General features: G+C 23.1%; 2 protein-coding genes across 5 annotated transcripts; both read left to right on the top strand.

Moving 5' to 3' along the window:
* Positions 1-2,160: 2,160 nt before the first annotated feature.
* Positions 2,161-6,645, top strand: LOC113547763 (twinkle protein, mitochondrial). Its single transcript, XM_026948250.1, has 8 exons — positions 2,161-2,528; positions 2,613-2,821; positions 3,673-3,967; positions 4,339-4,640; positions 4,716-4,865; positions 5,559-5,747; positions 6,168-6,491; positions 6,553-6,645. The coding sequence occupies exons 1-8, from the start codon at positions 2,273-2,275 to the stop codon at positions 6,643-6,645; spliced, it is 1,818 nt and encodes a 605-aa protein (XP_026804051.1). The 5' UTR covers positions 2,161-2,272.
* A 1,711-nt stretch (positions 6,646-8,356) lies between these two features.
* Positions 8,357-21,558, top strand: LOC113560672 (GTPase-activating protein CdGAPr). Of its 4 annotated transcripts, none has more exons than XM_026966690.1 (19): positions 8,357-8,537; positions 9,713-9,875; positions 10,864-11,064; positions 12,170-12,394; positions 12,465-12,692; positions 12,753-12,943; positions 13,113-13,255; positions 13,705-13,807; positions 14,221-14,460; positions 14,602-14,855; positions 14,911-15,039; positions 15,105-15,295; positions 16,072-16,324; positions 16,422-16,552; positions 18,656-18,853; positions 18,914-19,582; positions 19,655-19,991; positions 20,537-21,197; positions 21,279-21,558. In XM_026966690.1, exons 2-19 carry the CDS (start codon positions 9,843-9,845, stop codon positions 21,367-21,369), a joined length of 4,278 nt encoding a protein of 1,425 aa, XP_026822491.1. In that variant the 5' UTR covers positions 8,357-8,537; positions 9,713-9,842; the 3' UTR covers positions 21,370-21,558. The 4 variants fall into 4 exon arrangements, with proteins under 4 accessions (XP_026822491.1, XP_026822492.1, XP_026822495.1 ...); XM_026966691.1 differs by having other exon boundaries at positions 10,837-11,064; XM_026966694.1 differs by lacking the exon at positions 9,713-9,875.
* The last annotated feature ends 1,411 nt before the right edge of the window (positions 21,559-22,969 follow it).

The following is a 22,969-nucleotide window of genomic DNA, read 5'->3' as shown; positions in this document are numbered from 1 at the left end:
ATCACTACTTTATCAAATAGAGAATATCAGAATTATGATTATGGGCTTTGTCATATTTTAAATTAACTAAGATTATAAGGTTTTCAATAAACTTTTTCTATTTAATTCTACAGATCACTATACTAGAATATTTAAAAAAGATTAAATATTCATTTTGAAAATTACTTGTGGACTGCATGCCATGAATCAATTTAAATAAGTGCAATATTGACCAAAAAAGAAGGGCATGTTTTTCCTTGAGTGAAAAAAATTTAATTAATAATAATTAAGTTACAAAAAAATTGTATTTTATTTACTCCTTAAAGTGTATAATACACAATTAAGTATTAGTACGAGCAACACAAAATTTGTTAAAAGGCTTTATACTGGGAGTTTCTGATATAGATAGTAATTATTCACTTAAATTAATCTTTTATATGTAAAAAAAATGTGTTTTATATTGTTAACAGGATGCTATCAATTTATAGAATATTTGGTTAGCAAATAAAACTGTAAACATAAATGTGACAATTATTATCTTGAGTTCATAAGTATTATATTGGTAATATATTTCATTTAAGTTCAATTATATCATAAAAATAACAAAAATTAGAAAAATATTATATTTTATACACCTATAATTGGTTATATTAAATCAAATACTTTGTTCTTTGAATAAAACAATTATTATTTGAATATTATACATAATAGATATGTATTATTTATGTATATATATAATTATTTCAGTAATGTCCTACTGTTTATTTTATCTAAGAAACAACAATTTTAAATTTTACTAAGAACTTGACAAGACTTAGTTAAAAATTTGAATTCCTCAAGTAAAAAATGAGCTAATATTTTTAAGTATTGTTTAATATTTTCTATTTGTCTTTAGTCTTCGGTTAATAATATTTAAAATAACATTAGAAAAACTGATAACTATTTATTTATGAATCTATATATATACAAAACCACATAAATATAATATATTATAAAAACAGTACTTAGTTTTGTTAAAATGTTATTACTTAAGCCAAGAATTTATAGTCAATAACACTAAACAATTATATAATAAATAATTAAGGAAATATTATTATAGTAAAATGAAAAAATACAAAAAATAAATATTGTTTCAACATGATTTACTGTTTAGTAAAATGTATAAAAAAATAAATAAATAAGCACCGTTTTAATTATTAATAGAGTATTAAATTTAACTTACCACATACGATGCGTCAAGTGCAACTGTTAATTTAGATTTTAATAATTCTTCACTAATGGTCATCACAGCAAGTTTTACAAAATATAATTGAATTAAAAATAGTGTAGCGTAAAATATGGAGCGATCTAGTTAAATACAACATTCGAACCCTACTTAGTATTCGAATAGTTGAACATTCCAACTCAATTATCTCAATTTACTTTACTCAACTGTGTAATTGTAATAACATAAATATTGAATGCCATAAAGTACCAAAATACAAATTAAAATTTTTTTTTTTAGTCAAATAAATCATTAAATTCTGATAATTTTATTTACTGATTAGTGATTACAACTTACAAGCAGTAGATCGGTATTATAATGGCCAATCAGAGTACAAGGAATACAACACGGCAAACGACGTAGCTTGCTGCTGTGAATGCATGTTTATTATCTAGAATGAAGTTAACATATTACCAACATTTTGTTACCAATGTATTAAATATGCGTAATGTCACTTCATATTTACCAATATATATTATATTATGGTGTTGATGTGATTACCGTGTACCGACTACTGACTACTGACTATTGTGATGTCAATTGGTAACCACACGAAATTTGGGTGCATACTATAATTGTATCCAAATAAATTTATTGGTCAACAAACAACAATTAATATAATTAATGTATGAACCAAAGTTTAGTGTCATTGAATGAATTATTATACTCTAGGGTAGGCTTTATAATTTTTTTCGCTTGTAGGTTGATGGTTCTATAGAATAAGTACGTTATAACACGTTATAATCTCTCTGGTGTGTGCTGATTATGTGACGATTCCTTTGCGGTTAAAGATACTACTGATACTAGTATTGTAATTTGTTATGTTTTTATCATGAATGCTGTTTAAAATTTTAAAATTTAAGCAATAGGTAAAAGATAAATAATAAATTTAAATTTTTATCGTTAATGCAATTCAAAATTTTAATTTCTAATTTCTAAGTACTAACTTCATTTAAATATAACATTTGCATTTTCATACTATTCAAATAACATTGTCCATGTTTATCTACTTATAAAAGTTATTTAATTATGAAAATATACCATTCAATTAGAAATTATTCAAAAATCTTTTTCCAAAGAAAACTATTCGAACAAAAATTATATTTTAGCATACAAAATCAAACATCTAAAATTAGTTCAGTAGATGATGGACGGACATCAGGAGATTTTTTCGTTTCAAAATTATTAGACAGTTTAAAAATACCTTACAAAAATCAATTTACTTGCTTATTGACAAGATGCAATTTTTGTTATAACACATCTTTATACATAAATAAAATTACTGGTAAATAGATTCATAATAAATGATAAACATTTAATTGTTGATGTATATGTATATATTGAATAATATAGTATTTAAATGTTTTAGGTTGGTTTATTTGTACACATTGTTTGAGGTATGGTGATTGGTCAATATTTAAGTCACACGCAAATAAAAATAATGAAAGAATTTGTGTACCAACTCCAAAGAATTTTGAAGCTGTTAAAGATTTTAATAACAAGGCTGATAATTTAATGAATTTTAAATCATTAAAACCTAATAATAAAAAGAGTATTTTAAAATCTCTTAATTTGGAGGTAATAGTTCTACACTATTTTAAGTCCTTATAAAATATAAATTCAATCTTAAATAAATAATATATATAAATATTTCAATTTTAAATAAAATTATGTATTGTAGGAAATTCTCTAATTATTAAGATATTCAGTCTATAACATGATATACCTATCTAATATCTATAAAATATGCTATTCTAGTATGTTTGATTGTTGTTTTTTATTTCAATACCAAAATTACTTGTAAATTGACAGTTTATTTATAAGTTATTAATTCTTCTATAAATTAGCCTTTGATCTATTTCGACAGAAGTGTGTTACAGATCAAGAAGAATTCAAAAATAATCAATTAATAATGATTAATAAATAAATATTAATTTAAATGTATACTTATAATATTAGTTAATAATTATTATACTTGCAATATATACTTATTAATTTATGAATGTAATTAATATTTATTGGCACCATAAATTGTTGGTAAAAATAAATAAAACAACCCTGATCATTATTTACTTCATTTATTAAATAATATGTTAATATGCTCACTCTTTTGTCCTTTAAATTTATTATTTCTATTTTTTTTCTATGATAAAAGTTTAAAATATATAAATTTATTGTAATTTTTGTATTTAGTGGATTATATAATTTAAAATAAAAAATATTCAAAATATTGTTTCAAGTAACAACTTAAATTTAAGTTGGGGTTAATTATTTAATTTATTAATTTTCATTAATATTTAGATAGTTATATAAGTTTAAAGCTTATTGATAATTTATAGTGTTAATAATAATAAACAATAGTACGCTAAATTAGTTCTTTTGTAATTTATATTTGAACTATTATAATAACTATGATGTTTATTTTGCAGGATTTAAAATTACAATACCTTGATCGTATTCCAGGTTTATATGTTAATTCAGAAAATAGTTCCTTGTACTTGACTATGATGCTTGATAATAAGACAGTTGTTGGTTATAAAGAAATTAAATTAGAAAATAATCTTGATCAAAATACTGTTCCGGACGATTGTTGCTGGGGAATTGCTCAAGTTCCTCCATTAACTTCAAATCATAGTCAAAGTGCAATTATTGTTGATGACTTTAAGCATTTATTTGTATTAGCTGGTCATCAATCATCTCATCATATTATTTGCTTACCTCATGGTATTTACATTCTTACATATTATATCTATTAATTAATTAGTGTTGTACCTATAATATACTTATAAAAAATATAAACTATCACTGTTAGATTATAATTATTAAAATAAATAATTAATTATTATAATTTATAATTATTCTAAACCATTTTATAAAAATACTTATTAAAATTGTTTGGTTTAAACTGCTAAAAGTGTCAAAATATATTTTGTTGGATCTATTTATTATCACTTAACTTATATTTTCCTCAACTTTATTTAAGCATCTAATAATTTAATATTTTTCAAGTACATTTTAATTATATTTATATACTGTATAGAAATTATAAATAATAATATTTTTAAAACTTATTTTAATAGCTTTATATTTTTAAGGTGTGCGTAAATTACCACAAGAATTACTGCCATCTTTAGAGTATTTCAATAAATTAATCTTATGGTTTGGAAATGATCAAATTGCATGGAACTCAGCAAGAACATTTGCTAAAAAGTTAATAGAAAGTAGATGTTATTTTATAAGGCCAACTGATGATCAACCATCCCCTTATTTAGCATACAATCTTGGTTTGAATATTGATAAAATACTTAAGACTGCTGATAAAATGGTTCATCCCAGTATTATTCAATTTTCAACAATACGTAATGAAGTTTATGCAGAATTACAAAATCATGATAAGGTTAAACATAAAAAAATATGATTATTATAAATACTAATAATTAATAACGTTTAAAAATTAAAGAACTTTGTTTAGACTCTTGGAATGAAATGGACAAAATTTCCGGCATTGAATAAAATAATTGGAGGCCATCGTCGTGGAGAACTTACTTTATTAACTGGTCCAACAGGATCAGGAAAAACAACTTTTATTAGTGAATATTCATTAGATTTAGCTGAACAAGGTGTTAGTAATTAAATTAGTCTGAATTGGATATTAAAACACTTTTAATTTGCACTCTGTTTACACTAGTATATTAAGAAGTAATTAAAAAGTAAACACTTGTCCACCTTTAATTTAATTTTTTTCAAAGTTTATTTTAAAATTTGAAATTAATTCAAATTATTTATGGTTTGGTATCGAGTTTTATTTAAAATTGATTTATTTGTTTGCAACACTAAGGCAGTGGCCTACAGAACAATTTTCAGTCCTGAGGCAAAGTATCATTTGATTACCCATGCACCCACAGATTTTGTTCTATTTTTTTCTTAATTCCTTATTAGTATAAATATTATTACTAAAAACTTTTTATCATACTAAATCCATTGTTTAGTACCGTACTTACCCACCCACCTACTTTGATGATGAGGAAATTGTCTTAAAAAGGCCTACTTTAGCTTACTTTCTGCTTGAAGGTAAACTATATTAAACTTGGTTTAATGACTTGGATATTTAATTTATTTCAAATTTCTTGACTATAACACTTCTTAAATTGATAAATTTAAACTCTTGTGACCCTTCAAAGTGCTTACTAACATTATTTTATTAATAGCTTTTATATTTTTTGTATCTCTTATCTTACATTTAATTACTTCTAAATAAATACTATTTTAATTAAATTACAAATATTTTATAACATTTTGTCATTTCTTATTGTAGTTGCCAACATTATGGGGAAGTTTTGAAATACGTAATCAACGTTTAGCAAAAATCATGCTTCAACAATTTGCTAAGGAACCTGTGCATCTTAATTTAGACTTGTTCGATAACTTAGCTGATCAATTTGAAAAGCTTCCACTATACTTTTTGACTTTTCATGGCCCCCAACCACTAAATATGGTGATGGACGTAAGTTTGATTTGATAATAGTTAATTTTTTAAAAATTATTAAAGCATGTTAATTTATTAAAGCTTTGAATAAAAAGCAAAATAATATCCAATATTTTGATAAAATGTACAAGATTAATAGATTAATAGATTAGAAGACTAAATTGATGCATTAAAAAAAAAAATTTTAAATTAATTATTATAGGATTTTCTCTAATTTATTTAAAATTCATAAGTTTTATCATAAAATAACTAATATTTTCAAATATTATTTTCTGTATAATATTAGGTGAATATAGGTAATTATTATGATTTTTAATTTAATTTAATATTTATTTTATTTAGGTATTTCTCAAGACTTTATAATATTATAAATTTGTTTGTTTAAAATTATCTTGGTTTACCATAGTTTATATTAAACTTACACATTGTCATTATTAGGCTGTAATGAATGCTGTTTATGTACATGATATTGGCCATGTGATCATTGATAATGTACAGTTTATGATGGGTATTGGTGCCAAGTATGATATGGGTTCAGAACGATTTTGGCAACAAGATTCAATTATTGCAGAGTTTAGGAGGTTTGCTACGTATTCAAATTGTCATGTAACTTTAGTAATGCATCCTAGAAAAGAAAAAGATGTTGAACAATTGTCTATCAATTCTATTTTTGGTACTGCTAAAGCTACTCAAGAAGCTGATAATATTCTTATAATACAAAATAAGGTTATGGAATCTTTACAAATTAAAAAATATTTACAGGTATAAATATAATACTGTTTTAATTACAGATTGTGTATATAAATAAAAATATTTTTTTCAGGTTTCTAAAAATCGATATAATGGTAACCTTGGAGTTATGTCTTTAGAATTCAATAAACAAAGTTTAAGTTTTTCACAACAAAATAACTTATAAATTATAATATAATATTTATAATATTTATAAATTGCTTGTTTTGTTTAATATTAATAAAAAAAATATATTATTTATGTATATATATATAATCTTAAACATTTTTGCATACAATTTTTATCAATTTTACTAATTATAATTATAATAATCTTATTGTTAAAATTCATATCTGTGGTTTGACCAAAAATACTACAATGTGAATCATAATTCATAGTATAGCAGATAACTTTATTATTAAATACTGTTTTTAATTGTTTACTTTTCAAAGATTATAAGATCTAAAATTTAAATTTATAAATACTTTTATTCTAATAAAAAATGTATTCTTATTTTGAAGGAATACATTATTTATTTATATTAGATAAAAGTAGATAAAAAACATTTAGTAATACAAATGAAAATAATAAACACCTATTTAATGATAGATTTTTGTGATATATAATTTTTCATTTAAATCTTTCTTTTTAAAGAAAATAAAATAAATTAGTATTACAATTTACAGTTAATAAAATGCATGGTGCATAGGTATATAAAGTTTTGAATGTATACTATTGTCTATTAACTACTTATCCAGGCATTGCTTATTATTAATAACCCTATCAATGTAGTCTTATGATATAAATAAAATAATAAATATATCATAAAGGCAAGGTGGTGATGAGGATAGATTCTCCAGAGCCTTATTTTTTTAATTATAATTTCAAAAAATAATTGTGTGCTTAGTAAAGTTTAAGGTTTTTTTTAAACATAAAATGTACAGTTGTCTACTAAAAAAATTTAACCCTTCCACAAGAAATTTCTTAATTAGGTATGTAGGTAAATACAGTAAATTACTTATGAAATCTAGGTAATTCTAGGAAGGTCTTTAATAGTCTGTCTCCTGTAAATATTAATATTGTTATAAAAAATAATACAAAGTTAAAAATTCGATTTCTTGTTTTAGTTAGGTAATTTGCGTTTGGCGGAGTTAATTTCATTCTGGCAGCTTTAATATTAATTAATTTACCAATTATTAAACTTAAAGGTAATAATATTATCTGGCCATCTGGGGCATCATTTCATAGATTTTTATTGATATTTTTATTTTAAAGTGAGTAACGAGAATTTTAATTTTTTAATATTTTTTATAATTAAAACTAACTTGTTTAAGGCAAGCTTTGTATGCCTAAAGTCTCAATACACTAAATGCCTATTTACGACGTTGTGTGAATGTGTTATCACAATACGTAATCTTACGTTTAAAATGATTCTGTAATTAAAAATTAAAATAATATAGCTGTCGAATGTTAATTGGTTATAAATGTTTAGCCATTATAACTATACATAATAGGTACTGTAATAAGTGTAATATTATTTATAATTTATTAAGTTTTATTTTAACTTTAATAAGTACTTATCATTTTGTTATAGAACAGAAATAACTATATAGTAATATACTATATACTATAAAGCTGAATAATTCAATATTAAGATATGAGAGTGAGATTGTATTTGACAAAATTATAGTAAACAAATAATGCAATTGTATTTTGTCATCATAAATTATTTTTAAATTCTTTAATTGATTTTATTTTTGAAAAATATGTACACTTGTGTCCGTTATTAAATTATTTTATTAAAAAATTTCCAAAGAGATCCTATACATGATAAACGTCTTTGGAATTAAAGATTGGCTAATCTGATTAGGGCAGGATAACTTTTGTTTTAACTTTTTGAATTTTTTATTTTAGTGCTCTTTTAATTTAATGTTATTGTAAAGTCTTTATTTATTGGTGCTTTTTAATGAAATGTATTCATTAAATACTATTTGGTTAATTGTAAAAACATATGGTTTGTCTCAATCGTCTCAGTCTATTCCAATTGGATCTACAAACACTGTCTATGTCAAAATTTAGGTATAATAGTTTTATACATTAAAATACTTTAATTGGAGCATAGATTAGGATTTTATTGAATTAAAATTGCCATTTTCTATCATTAACTATCAAATAAATTGGATTAATTAAAGTTTTTTAAATATTTTAACATAGCTAACGAATGGGAAGAATAATAAACAAGTAATAAATTATCATATAGATTCGAGAAAAAAAGAACCTAATTACTAACTTGGTACACTGATAATAGCTATTGAATTTAGAATGGTTTGATTACTGGATTAAATATCTGCCAAATATTTAATTTATAGTTGAATATAAATAGTTATTGAAGATATTAATACTTTTATAGGAATGTGTCATAAAATGAACACTAATATGTTAGACCGTTGTATATATTTTTAATTTTTGTTTTTCATAAGAATAATCAAGTGATTTTAATAACTATACTTTATTTTATTATATTTTTTTATATATATTACATTCTATAATTTTCCATTTATTTATAATCAATGTCTTAATATATATATACTAACTCCTCTATCATCTTACATTTTATATTCAAGCCATTTTTAAAAATTGAATTACATTTAAAAACTAATAAATGTTCAAAAAATGTTTATTATTTTATAGCTAATTATATTTTATAGAAAGTGAATCAAGTTATTAATAATTTGTTTGTATATTTTAAAATTAAATTAACAAATATCTATAAATCTGTTAGTGTATAAAAACAATATATTAATCTTATTATTAATTTATTTCTCTGAATATGAATAAACAGAGTGAATACCCTACTTACCAACCAGCCTCTATATTAGTATGTACCTTAGTTGTGTATAAAAATAAACTTGCAATTATATTAATTAATTATTATAACATATTTTATTTTAAAAAATGTATAATTTTAGTTGTATACATTATACAAATGATCACAAAATTAATTTTTATTAAACCATAGGTATTTGTTTATGTTTTGATCATGGTTTAATAGTTATCAGTAGTGTTCTGGCAAAAGTAGAACAAATGGTAACCCTATTTCTAAGTTAACTGTCTTATGTTTTTTAGCAAATATTGGATCTGAATTTTTTTTTTAAATTATCAACATTTTGCAAAGTATAAATCTATAACTAATTTTGTTGTATTTTATTTTTATAATATTTTCCTCTTATACATTGATTTATATTTTTCTTAAGGAATAAATGGATGCATTCATTTTACCACTTATACAAAATAAAAAATCATTTCTTCACAATGTTTTTTATAAACCAATACAGAATCAATCATTATACATACTCTAGTAATTGTCAAGATAAATGACTTAAAATGGGAACATTGCAGTATTCTTCTTATTCAAAAGTAAGAATGTCATGATAATTGATAGTAATAATAATAAATTATTTATTTTGAATATTTTATATATACCTTAGTTGTGTGTTTTTTATTAGGACTGATATTATTATATTTAAAAAAACAAACAAAATAATTGATGTATAATTGATTGTGATATTAACAAAAATTCTAAAAATCACAAGACAATTGTTTGCTTAAAAATATTTATGTATTGGTTATTAGTTATTACTTTAAGTTAATCTGTAGGACAAGTAATTAAAGATACCACTATTTTTTTTATAAAATACTACAAATACATTTATATTAAGATTGCAATCATTATTTTCAAAATTTAAAGAATGGTTTTTGAGCATTATCTAAAATATTTGTAGTTAATAAAGTATAAAAATAAAACATAATAATCAGAAGGAATACTCTAGGAACTTATATTTCCTTAAGTGATATTTTATTTTTAAGGTGTCATAATAATCAAATAATTTTGCACATATTGGTAACTTAACCAATTTCACACTATACGATGTTTTCCTATTTACTAAACCTATATATTATAATAATAACATTATAATCATTTAGTCATATAATTTACCAATGCATTGGTTTGACTTAAGGAATAAGTTATACGCAACATTAAATTATTTTGTATATATTTTTGATTCTTTGTTGATAGATAACTATACCAATGACAAAAAACTATTAAGTTTTTAAATCTATAGTTTTAATTGTTTCTTTTTGATAAATTTTGGTGTTTTTTATTTATTGTGAATGTGCTTAAGTACAATACACAGTAATCCTATAGCCTATCCTTCATTTTTAGTCTAATGACTAACCCTTATTAATATATACTAACTATATTATAATAATAATTATATCCCTAATAAATTTTTATTTTTATATTCAATAATCCCTTATTTTATTTCAGTAAAAAACCAGTATAATATTTTATTTTTCTTATATTTTGATGTTACAGAAACTTATATAATTAGTCAATTTTCAGACATCTCTCAAAATGCCTGATCATACTCTGTTGAGCCGAAATTCTGAAGGAAGATCTTCGGGTAGCAGTGTTATCAGTAATGGAAGTATGCGCATAGCCACCTTACCTGTGACATCAATTGATGATGGAAAATCTAGATTTCCAAAATTAGAAGAGTGTGCTCATTTTCATTATGAACATGTTGAACTTGGGCCACTAAAAGTTAGTAAACATGAAATTAAATTATTAATTACAATTTACTAAGTTAATATTCTTATTTTAGATATGATATTCGAGTATCTAATCTTTTAATTAGGTTAATTATATAAAAAAAAATGTTATTTCATAACTATAAATAACTGTATAAATTATATGATGCATAAAATTGTTAATATAGTTACAACAGTTTATCATTTAGAATAATATTGGAAAACAAGAGGCCAGTTTTTGATATTCAATTTGAATGTTATAACATTAACTCAATTGTAAATAAAATAAAATAATTATTTTGTTGTATTTAAGACTATTGAATTTTAGATTTTAAATGTTGATCACTAAATAAATAATGAGACCTGATTTTTATGTATTTACAAGGTGATTTTTTAAACGTGCTCACCCCATTATTATGCTTAAATTGTGCATGTATTCAAATTTTGATTTTTATATAGTTTCAAGTTGTTAAAAACAATATTTTGATTAAAAAATTATATTTTTAAATATTTTTATCCTTATATTTTTTTTAAGTTTTTTATTTTTTTGAATGACAGCGTAGAGTTTTAATTTCATATTCCAAAGCAGAATATTGTTCTGAGTATTTTGATACATAAAAATCGATTTTAGGGCGAGTAGTTTATGAGCTATAAGTATTTAAAGTTTTGATGCGTATAGTGGAGTGGTATGGGGTTATCCCGCAAAATCTTTGTCCACTACTCCGCTTGTCTAAACTTTAAAATACGCATAACTCATAAACTACTCGCCCTAAAATCGATTTTTATGTATCAAAATACTCAGAAAAATATTCCGCTTTGGAATATGAAATTAAAACTCTACGCTGTTATTCAAAAAAATAAAAAACTTAAAAAAAATATAAGGATAAAAAATATTTAAAAATATAATTTTTTAATCAAAATATTGTTTTTAACAACTTGAAACTATATAAACATCAGAATTTGAATACATGCACAATTTAAGCATAATAATGGAGCACGTTTAAAAAATCACCTAGTATAATATTAAGTTTAATTTTGCTCAGGATTATCATAAATATAGTAACTTCAATAATTTTTATTCAATTATGATATACATTAAAAATTAATATATTCTTTAGTTTGATTTAATTGAAGAAGACGAACAAAAATTTGGAAATGTGGATAATGATAATGATTATTGGTTAACTATTAAAGTAGAATCACAAAATACTGTTTGGGTTTTAAGACGATCATATGAAAATGCAAGAACTCTTGATCATCAATTGCATAAATGTGTTTATGATAGGAAGTTCAGTTTACTTCCAGAACTTCAACCTGTACCGACTGATTGTGAAAATTCTAATGTAAGAAATATGATTATAAAGATTTTTTTATATAATAATAATATTGTCATTATTTGTTTTTACATTATAGGAATATTTAAAAGACTTGATTAGTAAATATTGCAAAAGATTATCTGAAATAGCTGTTGGAAGTTTAATTAACTGTGGACCTATTCTTAGCTGGTTAGAATTAGATAATCGAGGTCATCACCTTTTAGTTGCTGATGGAGATCATTGTGCGATAAACACCCCTGCTGTTGCTGCAGCTTATTCAGTCAGAAAATATACTGCACATGCTTCTGATGAAATTTCATTTGATGTAATTTGTATAAATTTATGGTTCTACTATAAATACTATTAATTAATCCGATTTTAATAGATCGGTGATATAATTTCTGTTATTGACATGCCATCACCTGAAGAAAGTGTTTGGTGGAGAGGCAAACATGGTTTTCTAGTTGGATTTTTTCCATCTAGCTGTGTAGCTGTCATAACAGATAAAGTTCCAAGAAATCTTTATATAAACCCTCAAATGCTTTTTCTTTCTGAACCAACAAAACCCGTATTAAGGTAAGTCTATGCCCTGTTTAAATTTTTTTGCTGTCATAATATGTTTCATTATTTACATTACATAATTAATAATATTAGAATAAGCATCATAAATATTAAACAAATATATTCTTTATACAATTAACAAGATTTAAATTGTGATTATTAAAATTGTTGTCAACATTTTCAGAAAACACGGTAAACTGATATCATTTTTTCGGTCTTTTATATTATCAAGACCAACACGGAGAACATTAAAACAATCTGGAATATTAAAAGAAAGAGTATTTGGTTGTGATCTGGGTGAACATCTTCTAAATTCTGGAAGAGATTGTAAGTATAATTTTCAATTATACACTAAACATTGTGTAATATTAGTTTTTTCTCTAAATTTATTATTTCATTGCAAATACTTATAAAATGATTCAGACCTTTTTATAAAAAAAATGTATATAATATAATTTTTTATTTATCATTTATTTTTATTTTTATTTTGTAATATAATTAATCATTGTTTAATGTACCTATTTAAGTTTATTAAAAAAATAATAGTCTTTCTACATTCTTATTAAACAGTTAGATTAAACTTATATAGTATATTATTAGTATGTTATTTAAAAACTAAGTAATAAATAAATTAAGGATAAAACATTTGCATAAAAATAAGTATAGATTTTAATGATGGCCTTACTATTTTTATAAATATAACTTGAGTGATCTACATAAATATTATATTTCTTAGTAAAATGGTTTTACTAATCATGATAAATTTGTATTTTTAGTGCCTGATGTATTAACTAGCTGTGCTGAGTTTATTGAAAAATTTGGAATAGTTGATGGAATATATAGACTTTCTGGTGTTACATCTAATATTCAAAGATTGAGGTTTGTATCAGTTTGGATAAAATACGTCTAAATTTATAAAAGTAGAAATATATTTATTTTTTTTTGTGCTCTAATATTATTTCTTTAGAACAGCACTTGTTACATCTTATGCAACATTTTTTTTTAGTTTTTGTGTGTTATAAACTAAAACTTAAAATGCTAAAATCAAAATAAAATAATTTTGAGTTTTAATTAAAGTATTCTCTTTAAATTCTTAAGTAACAAAAATTATTTTTGATTATATTTAAAATTTTTAATTTTAATACTCCATTATCAAATTATATTTTCTGTTAAATTTCTAAATTATATATATAAGTAGAGTATGATCTATAATTTTCCACTATGTATAAAGTGAATACAGTTAACACACTTAAATATTAACCCATTATATAATATATAATTTCTTCAATTAGGTCGACATTTGATGAGGATAGAGTACCAGCATTGTGGGAAGATGAATCAATAAGACAGGATATACATAGTGTGGCCTCATTATTAAAATTATATTTTAGAGAACTCCCCAATCCATTATGCACTTATCAACTTTATGATTCATTTGTAAATGCTGTACAATCAGTACCTGAGAAAACTACTGAAGTCAGGTTACAGCTTATGCGAGAAACAGTTCAAAAGTTACCTCCTCCTCATTTTAGGTAAGAAAAGTGAAACTTATTTTAAATACATATTTTTATGGACCAACAAACTTTTCTTAGAAAAAAAGTTTTTGGTTTATTGAATAAATAAATAAATTCTTTTATTATCTTATTAATAATAAAAAATATTATCTTTATTAGAACGTTAGAATATTTGATGAAACATTTATCTCGTGTTGCTGCTCTTGGTGAACAAACAGGCATGACCGCAAGAAATGTTGCAATCGTTTGGGCACCTAACTTGTTAAGAAGTAAACAACTAGAAAATGGCAGTGGTGTTGCTGCTTTACATGGTGTTGGTATTCAAGCTGTAGTAACTGAATTTTTAATTCGGTATACAGACTATATTTTTAGCCCTATTCCTAACGTTGGAGCAAAATTACCACCTACCAAAGGTAGTTATATATTAATAATTGGAAAACAAATTTTATCTTAATTTATTTGTTTTAGGTACCCCCAAAAAGTCTCGACCTAAATCTTTAGCAATATCGACTCAAACAAAACTTTTAACTCTTGAAGAAGCTCAAAATCGTGTTCTAACTTTTGCAAAAAGAAATGATCCTAATTATATTGAAGTTGGTAAGTAACAAATAATTAGTTCAAATAATATAATTTATAAATGATATTCATCATTTAAATTCCAGGCGGGGGTCCTTCTTGTTTACCTGAAAAATATCATACTGTTATTGATTTACCATCAAGAAGATGTAATACTAATAAAAGGCGTTCACCATTAAGATGGAAATCATTATTTACTCGTGGTGGAAGTAGTATTTCACTTGGAGTTTTACCACTTCGTAAAAAGTCTGAACCAAATTTAACACCTAAATATATGGTAAATTTTTTTTAAATGTAACAAGATATTTTAAAGTATTTTAATATTTTATTGAAGTTAATACATTTAGGTAATTTTTTTCTAAGTACTGTGTTAGTTGATATTAATAACAAGTTTTCTATTTAAGAGGATGCTATACCGCAGTGTGAAATTGTCTCCTGTAAACTGTATAACATAAACAATTTGTGTTCAGTATAACAAATATTGTGTTGTTTATTTTAATATTAGAGTATCTGTTGGAAAAAATGCTCTTTTTAGGATATTTTCATTTGTCTTAAATATTGGGGAATGAGCATTTTTTAAGTTGTAATATTTTACATACTTCTATAAGTGCTTAACATAGTAAATTCATGCTTCAAGCAGTACACTTTTAAGTTTTAACTTCATTAGCTTTAATATTTGATTGAATTGACCAATTATAAAACTTAATGGGAAGAACTTTATCTGTGTTCATACATTGTTTTTTTAATTTTAATTCCATTTTAAATGAGTTATGAGCATTTTAAAATTGTATTATTTTATTTACACAAAATTTGATGAAAAATTGAATTATTGTAAAAAAAAAACAATATATGAACACAGATAAAGTTCGTACCATTAAGTTTTATAATAAGTCAATTCACTCTAATATTAAAGTTAATGTAGCTAAACGTGAACTGCTGAGAGTAGATTTGTTATGTTATGCACTTGTAAGACAGAGACAATAAATTTGGCTATAGCATCCTCTTAGTTATTTAAAAACATAAATTGCTATAATTAATTATTAAATTTATCAGGACTCAAAAGAATGTGTACGCCAAAGTATAACTGAAGGTATGAATATTCAAGATACACCTAAATCTTCAAAGTCAGTAAGTGAAACAATGTCTTTAAGAGAAATAAAAGGGACGCCACCATGTTCTCCTCCAGGATTCTGTGGTTCCAACTCAATTGGTCATAATCGTTCTGTGTCCCATGATTCTTATTTTGATCAACTTGCTGACCAAGAAGATCTGGAAGCATCACCTATTCTTCACCCAAGTCAAGAAGGTACAACTAAATAATAACACATATTATTATGTACTTATTTAAAAATATTCAAATAAGTTTAGATTAATAAATATTTCTTCACATCTTTTTTTTATAGATCTAAGTGATTTGCAAGTTAACTTTGATTTAGATGAGTCTGATATGAGAGTATTTTCTGATGAAGATACTAATCATATTTTTAGTAATCGTTCAAGTATGGAACACTTACAAAATGTGACTACTAATAACGTAAGTTTAAAATTATTTATTTATAAATAAAATATATTTTATTAGAGATACACTTTTAAAGCTAACCAATTATAATAGGTTATAAATATCAATTAAATAACTTAAGGAGCCTCCACACCAATATTTTTTTTCTCATGTCTATCTCCCTCATTATATAGGAACAAAGTTATTTTGTATTCCCACAATTACAATATAAATATAAGTATGTTTGTTTTAATTTAAAATTATTTTTAACCATTTATAACTTATTTAAAAATGTAAATATTAAAAATCTATCTGGTAAATGCACAAGAAATATTCTCCTTTATAAAATATATAATAGGTGCCTTTGCCCTTAACTGAACCAGACATTCGTAATTGTGAGAATACAGAATATTTTTGTTCTAATATTATGTGGGAGTTAAAGAAAACAAATGTTGATGTAGCGGCCCCTTGAAAATATATTATAATACAGTATTTATTATATGTTAAACTTACTACATTTATATGCAGCAGTTAATGCGAATTAACTCAATGCGCATTAAATTAATTCATATTAAAGAACGGATTTATATGCACCTAAAATATCAAGATTAGATGTTGAATAAAATTATAAGTTAATGCGAATGTTTTTAGTCCATGTTTTATACTTTGGATTCCATGACCAAAATAATTATAATTTGACATTTTAAAATTCCCACTAAAATATTAATTTGCATTAAAGTGGTAACATGCATTTTTTAATCCGGGAGTAAGAGTTAATTTGATTTGACAAATCAAATTAAATAATAAATGCACATCAGCTTAATGCAAATTAATGCGCATTAACTGTTACATAATTGTAGTAAATATGTAGTAAAATCTGACCTAACATGAAATAATGTTATTATCTTTTTTAACTATCAGTATAACTTAAAATAAATAATTTATTTTATTTTATTAGATCTTTTATTAATCATGGAATTAATAATTCTAGATACAATTTCGAAAGAAACAGTAAAAATAATAATAATGTTAATAATGTTATGCAATCTAGGGTAATGGTGTGTAGTGATCTACCATAAATTTTTGCTATCTACTTATACATCATACTGGTGTTGTAAGTGATCTATCATAAACTACTCACAAATTATTAATTCAAATCTTTAAAGTAAACTTAATTATTAATTTATGAAAAAGCATGTTATATAATATATTTATAAAAATATATTTAAAAAATGGTAATTATATAAAAAAAATATGATTTTTATTAAAAAAAGGTATTAATGTATTATGTCATTTAAAAACTCATCAAAAATTAAATTTTGTGAATTTAAAGATATCTACCATTCCTCTTCCACCATTGTCTTGAATTAAACAGTTTTGTTTTGTAATATACCATGAGCACTATAAGCGCTCTACATTCTGCTCGCGTATAAACAGTCAACATAGAATTTGTAAAATAAGAGTTTAATTTTATGGTATATCCAATATACAGATGTAACGGATAGACTTGATCAAAAAAAAAAAAAAAATATGTTACTTAGTATGATTAAAATTGTTAATATTATATGATGAGTAAATAATTTTAGAAATATACTCATGTCAGCAAATTCTTAAAAATCATATTTTTTAAAGTTATTACGTTCCAAGTAAATTTAATCAAAAAATATTGATATTTTAAAAAAATCCTAAAGAATAAATTACTCGACTTAGATAAATATTTTTACCATCAAAATTGTTCGTATAATCAGATTCACAAATTGGCTATTTTAAATTTATCCAAAATTAAATTTTTCTATTTTCAGTACTAAAAAATAAACATAAAAAAAATTAAATTATATATGTATCACTAGGGTCTCTTAATGATAAATAATAAAAAAAATTTTAAATATTAATTAGAACAAAAGTCTATTCTATTGTATTTCATGTTTATCACCTTGTGGGTTTACCTAGGTAAATCACAAATAGTATGGTAGATAATAAACTACATCAGTATGTTTTATAGGTTTATCATAAAAATTATGGTGGATCACTTATGACTCCATTACCCAATCCAGTTTACTTAAAATCAAGTTTTATACTTTTTTTTTATCTTTTGTTCGCTGAAAAATATTAAATTATTTTTATTTTTTTGTATTTTAGTTGAATAGTAGTTCTAAGCGTTTACCAATATTAGCACACGCAGAAGATTCATTAAGTGCAGATCCATCACCAAAGAAAAAAAAAACTACCGATTCAAATAAAGAAAGCGACCATACAAAAAATAATAGGCTTTCATATTTAGAAGAACGATTTGCTTCACCCGATATACGATTCATTGATAGTCAATCTCCAGAACATGTAATTATTTCAATATTGTTTTATTTACTTAGATTAAAAAGTATAATATTTTTGTGTTAGATGACAGTTGCTGCAGACATACATACAGAATGTGATCAAATTATGACAGATGTTGAAAGTAATGAAACTGGTACAGGTTCATTATCTACTACTACGACCCCTACTCTTTCATATTGTCCATTATCAGAAGATAGTTATAGTGACAAAAACACTACACCTGGTTACCAGACTATTTTAATTGATTTTTGTGTATCAGATGTTTTAACTAAAAACCTTCTAACTACCCCTCGAAATCGGTTAAGTTATCAAGGTGACTTAAGAAATAAAAGTTTATCAAATGACCGACGTAGTTTTCAAGAAATAAAATTAAGAAATGTCCGAAATGATGCTCCATGTGAATCTCTTAATAACAATAAAATTGAAGAAAAAGTGAAATCAGATATTTCTATTTTAACTGAATCTCTTAGCTCTCCTAAAAAAGCTGGATCTATGTATGAAATTGTTATGGGTAACAATTATGAACGTTTGGGTCACAAAAATTCAATTTTTCATCAAGATGATTCTAGTTATGAAGAAGTAATGCCATCTTGTAAAGGTTCTACTGATTCAATAGATAACTTAAATTTTGAAACAGAGAAATCTGTTGAAAATATACATTATGAAATATTGGTTGTTACTAGTCCTGAATCTTGCAACTCCAGTCATCATGAAATATCAATTTCTTCACAGGTACTTAAAATTAAATAATAATACAGTAAATTGTATATTTTATATTTAATAAGTATACATTTTTATGTTTAGGATAAAGTGGAGAATGAAAATTTAAAAATTAAAGAAACCGTGAATAATCAAAACATATCAGATAATGATTATTTAGTTTCACCTTCAAATGAAGATACTGAAATGTTAATACAAGATAGACTAGAAACAACAATTTTACCAATTGAAAATGTTGAAAATATTGATAATATAACAAATGGTGCAAACATTTTAGTGACATCTAATGAAGAAATTTCTGAGAATAAAGTGGATTTATTATTAGACTCAAATAGACGCAAATTTGAATCAGAAATTGGAAGAGATATAGTACATGAAAGACGTATGAGAAAAGAATTGATGGAGAATTCAAGTTCTACTGGTAAGTTATGTTATAGTATTTTTAATTAAACACTTTTACTTATTACTAGTCAATATTTTATAATTACAAAACTATAAATTTATTATTCATATCTTGCAGTTTTTAATTCAAATTTTAAACAAGTAATGAAGCAACCATATATATATATATATTTAGAGAAGAGTATTTAAAATGTTTATACATTGCAGAATTAACTTTTTATATTTATTATTGAAAATAAACTAATTGTATTTAAATAAATATTATGAAATCCAATATCAATTTATTTTTAACAATATTACTAACATAAAAAACATAATGGTAATAATATAATATAAAATTTAATACCAAATTTGAACAATATTTTTTAACTTGAATAGGTTATATTTTTTATTTGCAGTAATTTTTATGTATCAATTAATTATTAAACATTATATTACATAAGTTATCCACTTTAATAAATTCTATTATTTAGTTATATTAATACATTGTTGATTGATATCATTATTTAATTATTTCATGTATTATAATGTATTTTATTATAATTTACTGTTTATTTATTTTAGGAAATAAGGAAAATAAAAATAAGTTTCATGAATCATTAAACAAATTTGATTCTAATAAATCTCCCAAAAACAATTCAACATGGATAAAAAATAGAAGACTACGTAACAATTGTCAGCATGTTACTAGTACAGTTTCATTAGATGCTTTTAATTTTCCAATTGATACACAAAATTTGGAACGTGTAAATACATCACCAAATCTTATAAGCTCAGAAATTAGTTGTCAAAAATCTGATTCGTCTAATGATATGGATGCTACAAGACGTGAACGTATTGACCGTTATAAAGAAGAACGTAGGCAAGCTCTCCGTGAACGTTTTAAAATATCTGAAAGTATTCAATATGATGATGATATAATTAAACGTTTAAGAGCTAAGACATTGAAATCTCCAGATGAATGCACTGAAACTAAAATTAACACATCCATTAAACAACCAAAACATTTAGTAAAGATAATCACTTATGACGAACGTGATACTTTATCTATAGATCCTGAGCAAAAAGAATGGTATACACAAAGTTTAGAACGTAAAAAATGTTCTAAAAAAGAAACTAAAGGTTTAGTAGCATCAAGAGTAAATCAGTTGACTGGATGTAAAACTTCTGATGAAATTAATAACAAAAATACTTTAAAAACTAAAACAGATAAACAGACTGCAAAGTATATATTTTTACATCTACTTTAATAAATTTGTATTTAAGTAGTTAAGTAATTAATGTGTATAAAATATTTTTTTTACAGTTCGATTCGACAAAGAGCACATAGTACTAGTGATAGACCGCCCCAATTTTGTATAAAAGATATGGCTGCATTCTTCGAACAAAAACAGTAAAAGAAAAATGTTAATATATTTTATTAGTTAATTTATAAATTGATTATTTATTATCAGTATAAAATAAAAATGTATTTATTAGAAATAATGACTTAATTGAATAGTTTCAAATAAGAAGTAATTCAATTAACTAATTAAGTTACTAAATTATAATTCTATAATTTCATGACAAATAATAAATAATAATCAATTAATCTCTAACAATTTCATAATTTTTAGTTGTAAGCTGTTATAAAATATATAGATGATATATTTGTGTCCTAATTAAGTTTAAAAATGTCGTTTTGTTATTAAAACTAATTCTGTGATAGTGATTTTTATTAAGTCTGTATTTTAGACCTTGTGAAATATTTTGTAGAGTATAATAAAATATTTGCTTTTTTACTCATATCTTATTCATAGTATTATATGGATATACAAATTATGACACTTTTAGTGAAAACCTATATGTTCTTCTATAAATTCTATTGTTATTTAATGGTTTTCTTTGAATAAAAGCAGTTAGTTACTAACTAAGCATTATTTAGTATGTTGTATGACAAACATTATTTCTTTTTTTAATAAAACTCAATAATTAAATAAAGTATGAATTACATAACTTTGGCCAAAGATAAAATTATAGTCAATATTCGATACATCAACAATGTATGCCAAATGTATAAATTGACTTTTTAGTCTGAGACAATATATATGTCTAATAATATAATTTTGTTTGTATTGTATATTTTTAATTATTTTTATTTTATAATTGTTTTGATAAAATCTTTCTGAGATGTATGATAATAGTTTTTGACTTTAAAATGACTTTTCATACCAGATCTACTTCAATAAAAGTATTATAATGTATAACAGTACAAGTAACCTAAATCATTGATTTTTATATAGTTGATTGTTTTTTATTTAACATAATATAATATCATTGTATTCATTTTTTTAATACAATTATCTTGTGTTTTAATTATATTTAAGTATTCTGAAATATTTTAAATTTCAACACTGCTAACTTAGTTTTATAAACTAACTACTAAATTTCAATACTTTTGTTTTACTATTATTTTTTTAAAAAATTTTTTTATCATTTATATTATTTTGTGTAATTTACTACTTAAAACTTATCAATCATCTAATTTAACTCACATTATTAATATATTGTAAAAGTGTGGTTATTATTATAGTACTTGTTTATTTATTTGTTTTTTTTTTTTTTTGCGGTTCTCCGTAATTTGTTATTTTTATTTGAGAATATCATTTAGTTTGTTAATCTTCATTTAATTTAAAATTTATTTATTAATGAATACAAGACGTAATTAATGTATTAACAATATTTCTTACTTATTTTCAATAAGTATTACACTATTACTCTATCTCTATGTATATTTTTCACTGTTTTAATTTTATTATTATATTTTTTTATGATCGTCAATAACTTATTATGTTATTTTTAATTTTGCTAGTTAAAAATAGTGTCTAGCCTAATAATTTACAACATGTTAAGCTACTCAGATATTGTTGTGCACAAATTGTAAAAACATGTATACCTAAGTGTTTTCTTTTAAGTTTATATTATTATTATATATTATTTTTTTTTACTTTACCTGTA

The sequence above is a fragment of the Rhopalosiphum maidis genome, chromosome 1 (assembly GCF_003676215.2).
Source record: "Rhopalosiphum maidis isolate BTI-1 chromosome 1, ASM367621v3, whole genome shotgun sequence".
NCBI classification, from domain to species: Eukaryota; Metazoa; Arthropoda; class Insecta; order Hemiptera; family Aphididae; genus Rhopalosiphum; species Rhopalosiphum maidis.
The sequence above is the reverse complement of the archived record's forward strand: the minus strand, read 5'-3'. Positions and strand labels throughout refer to the sequence as shown.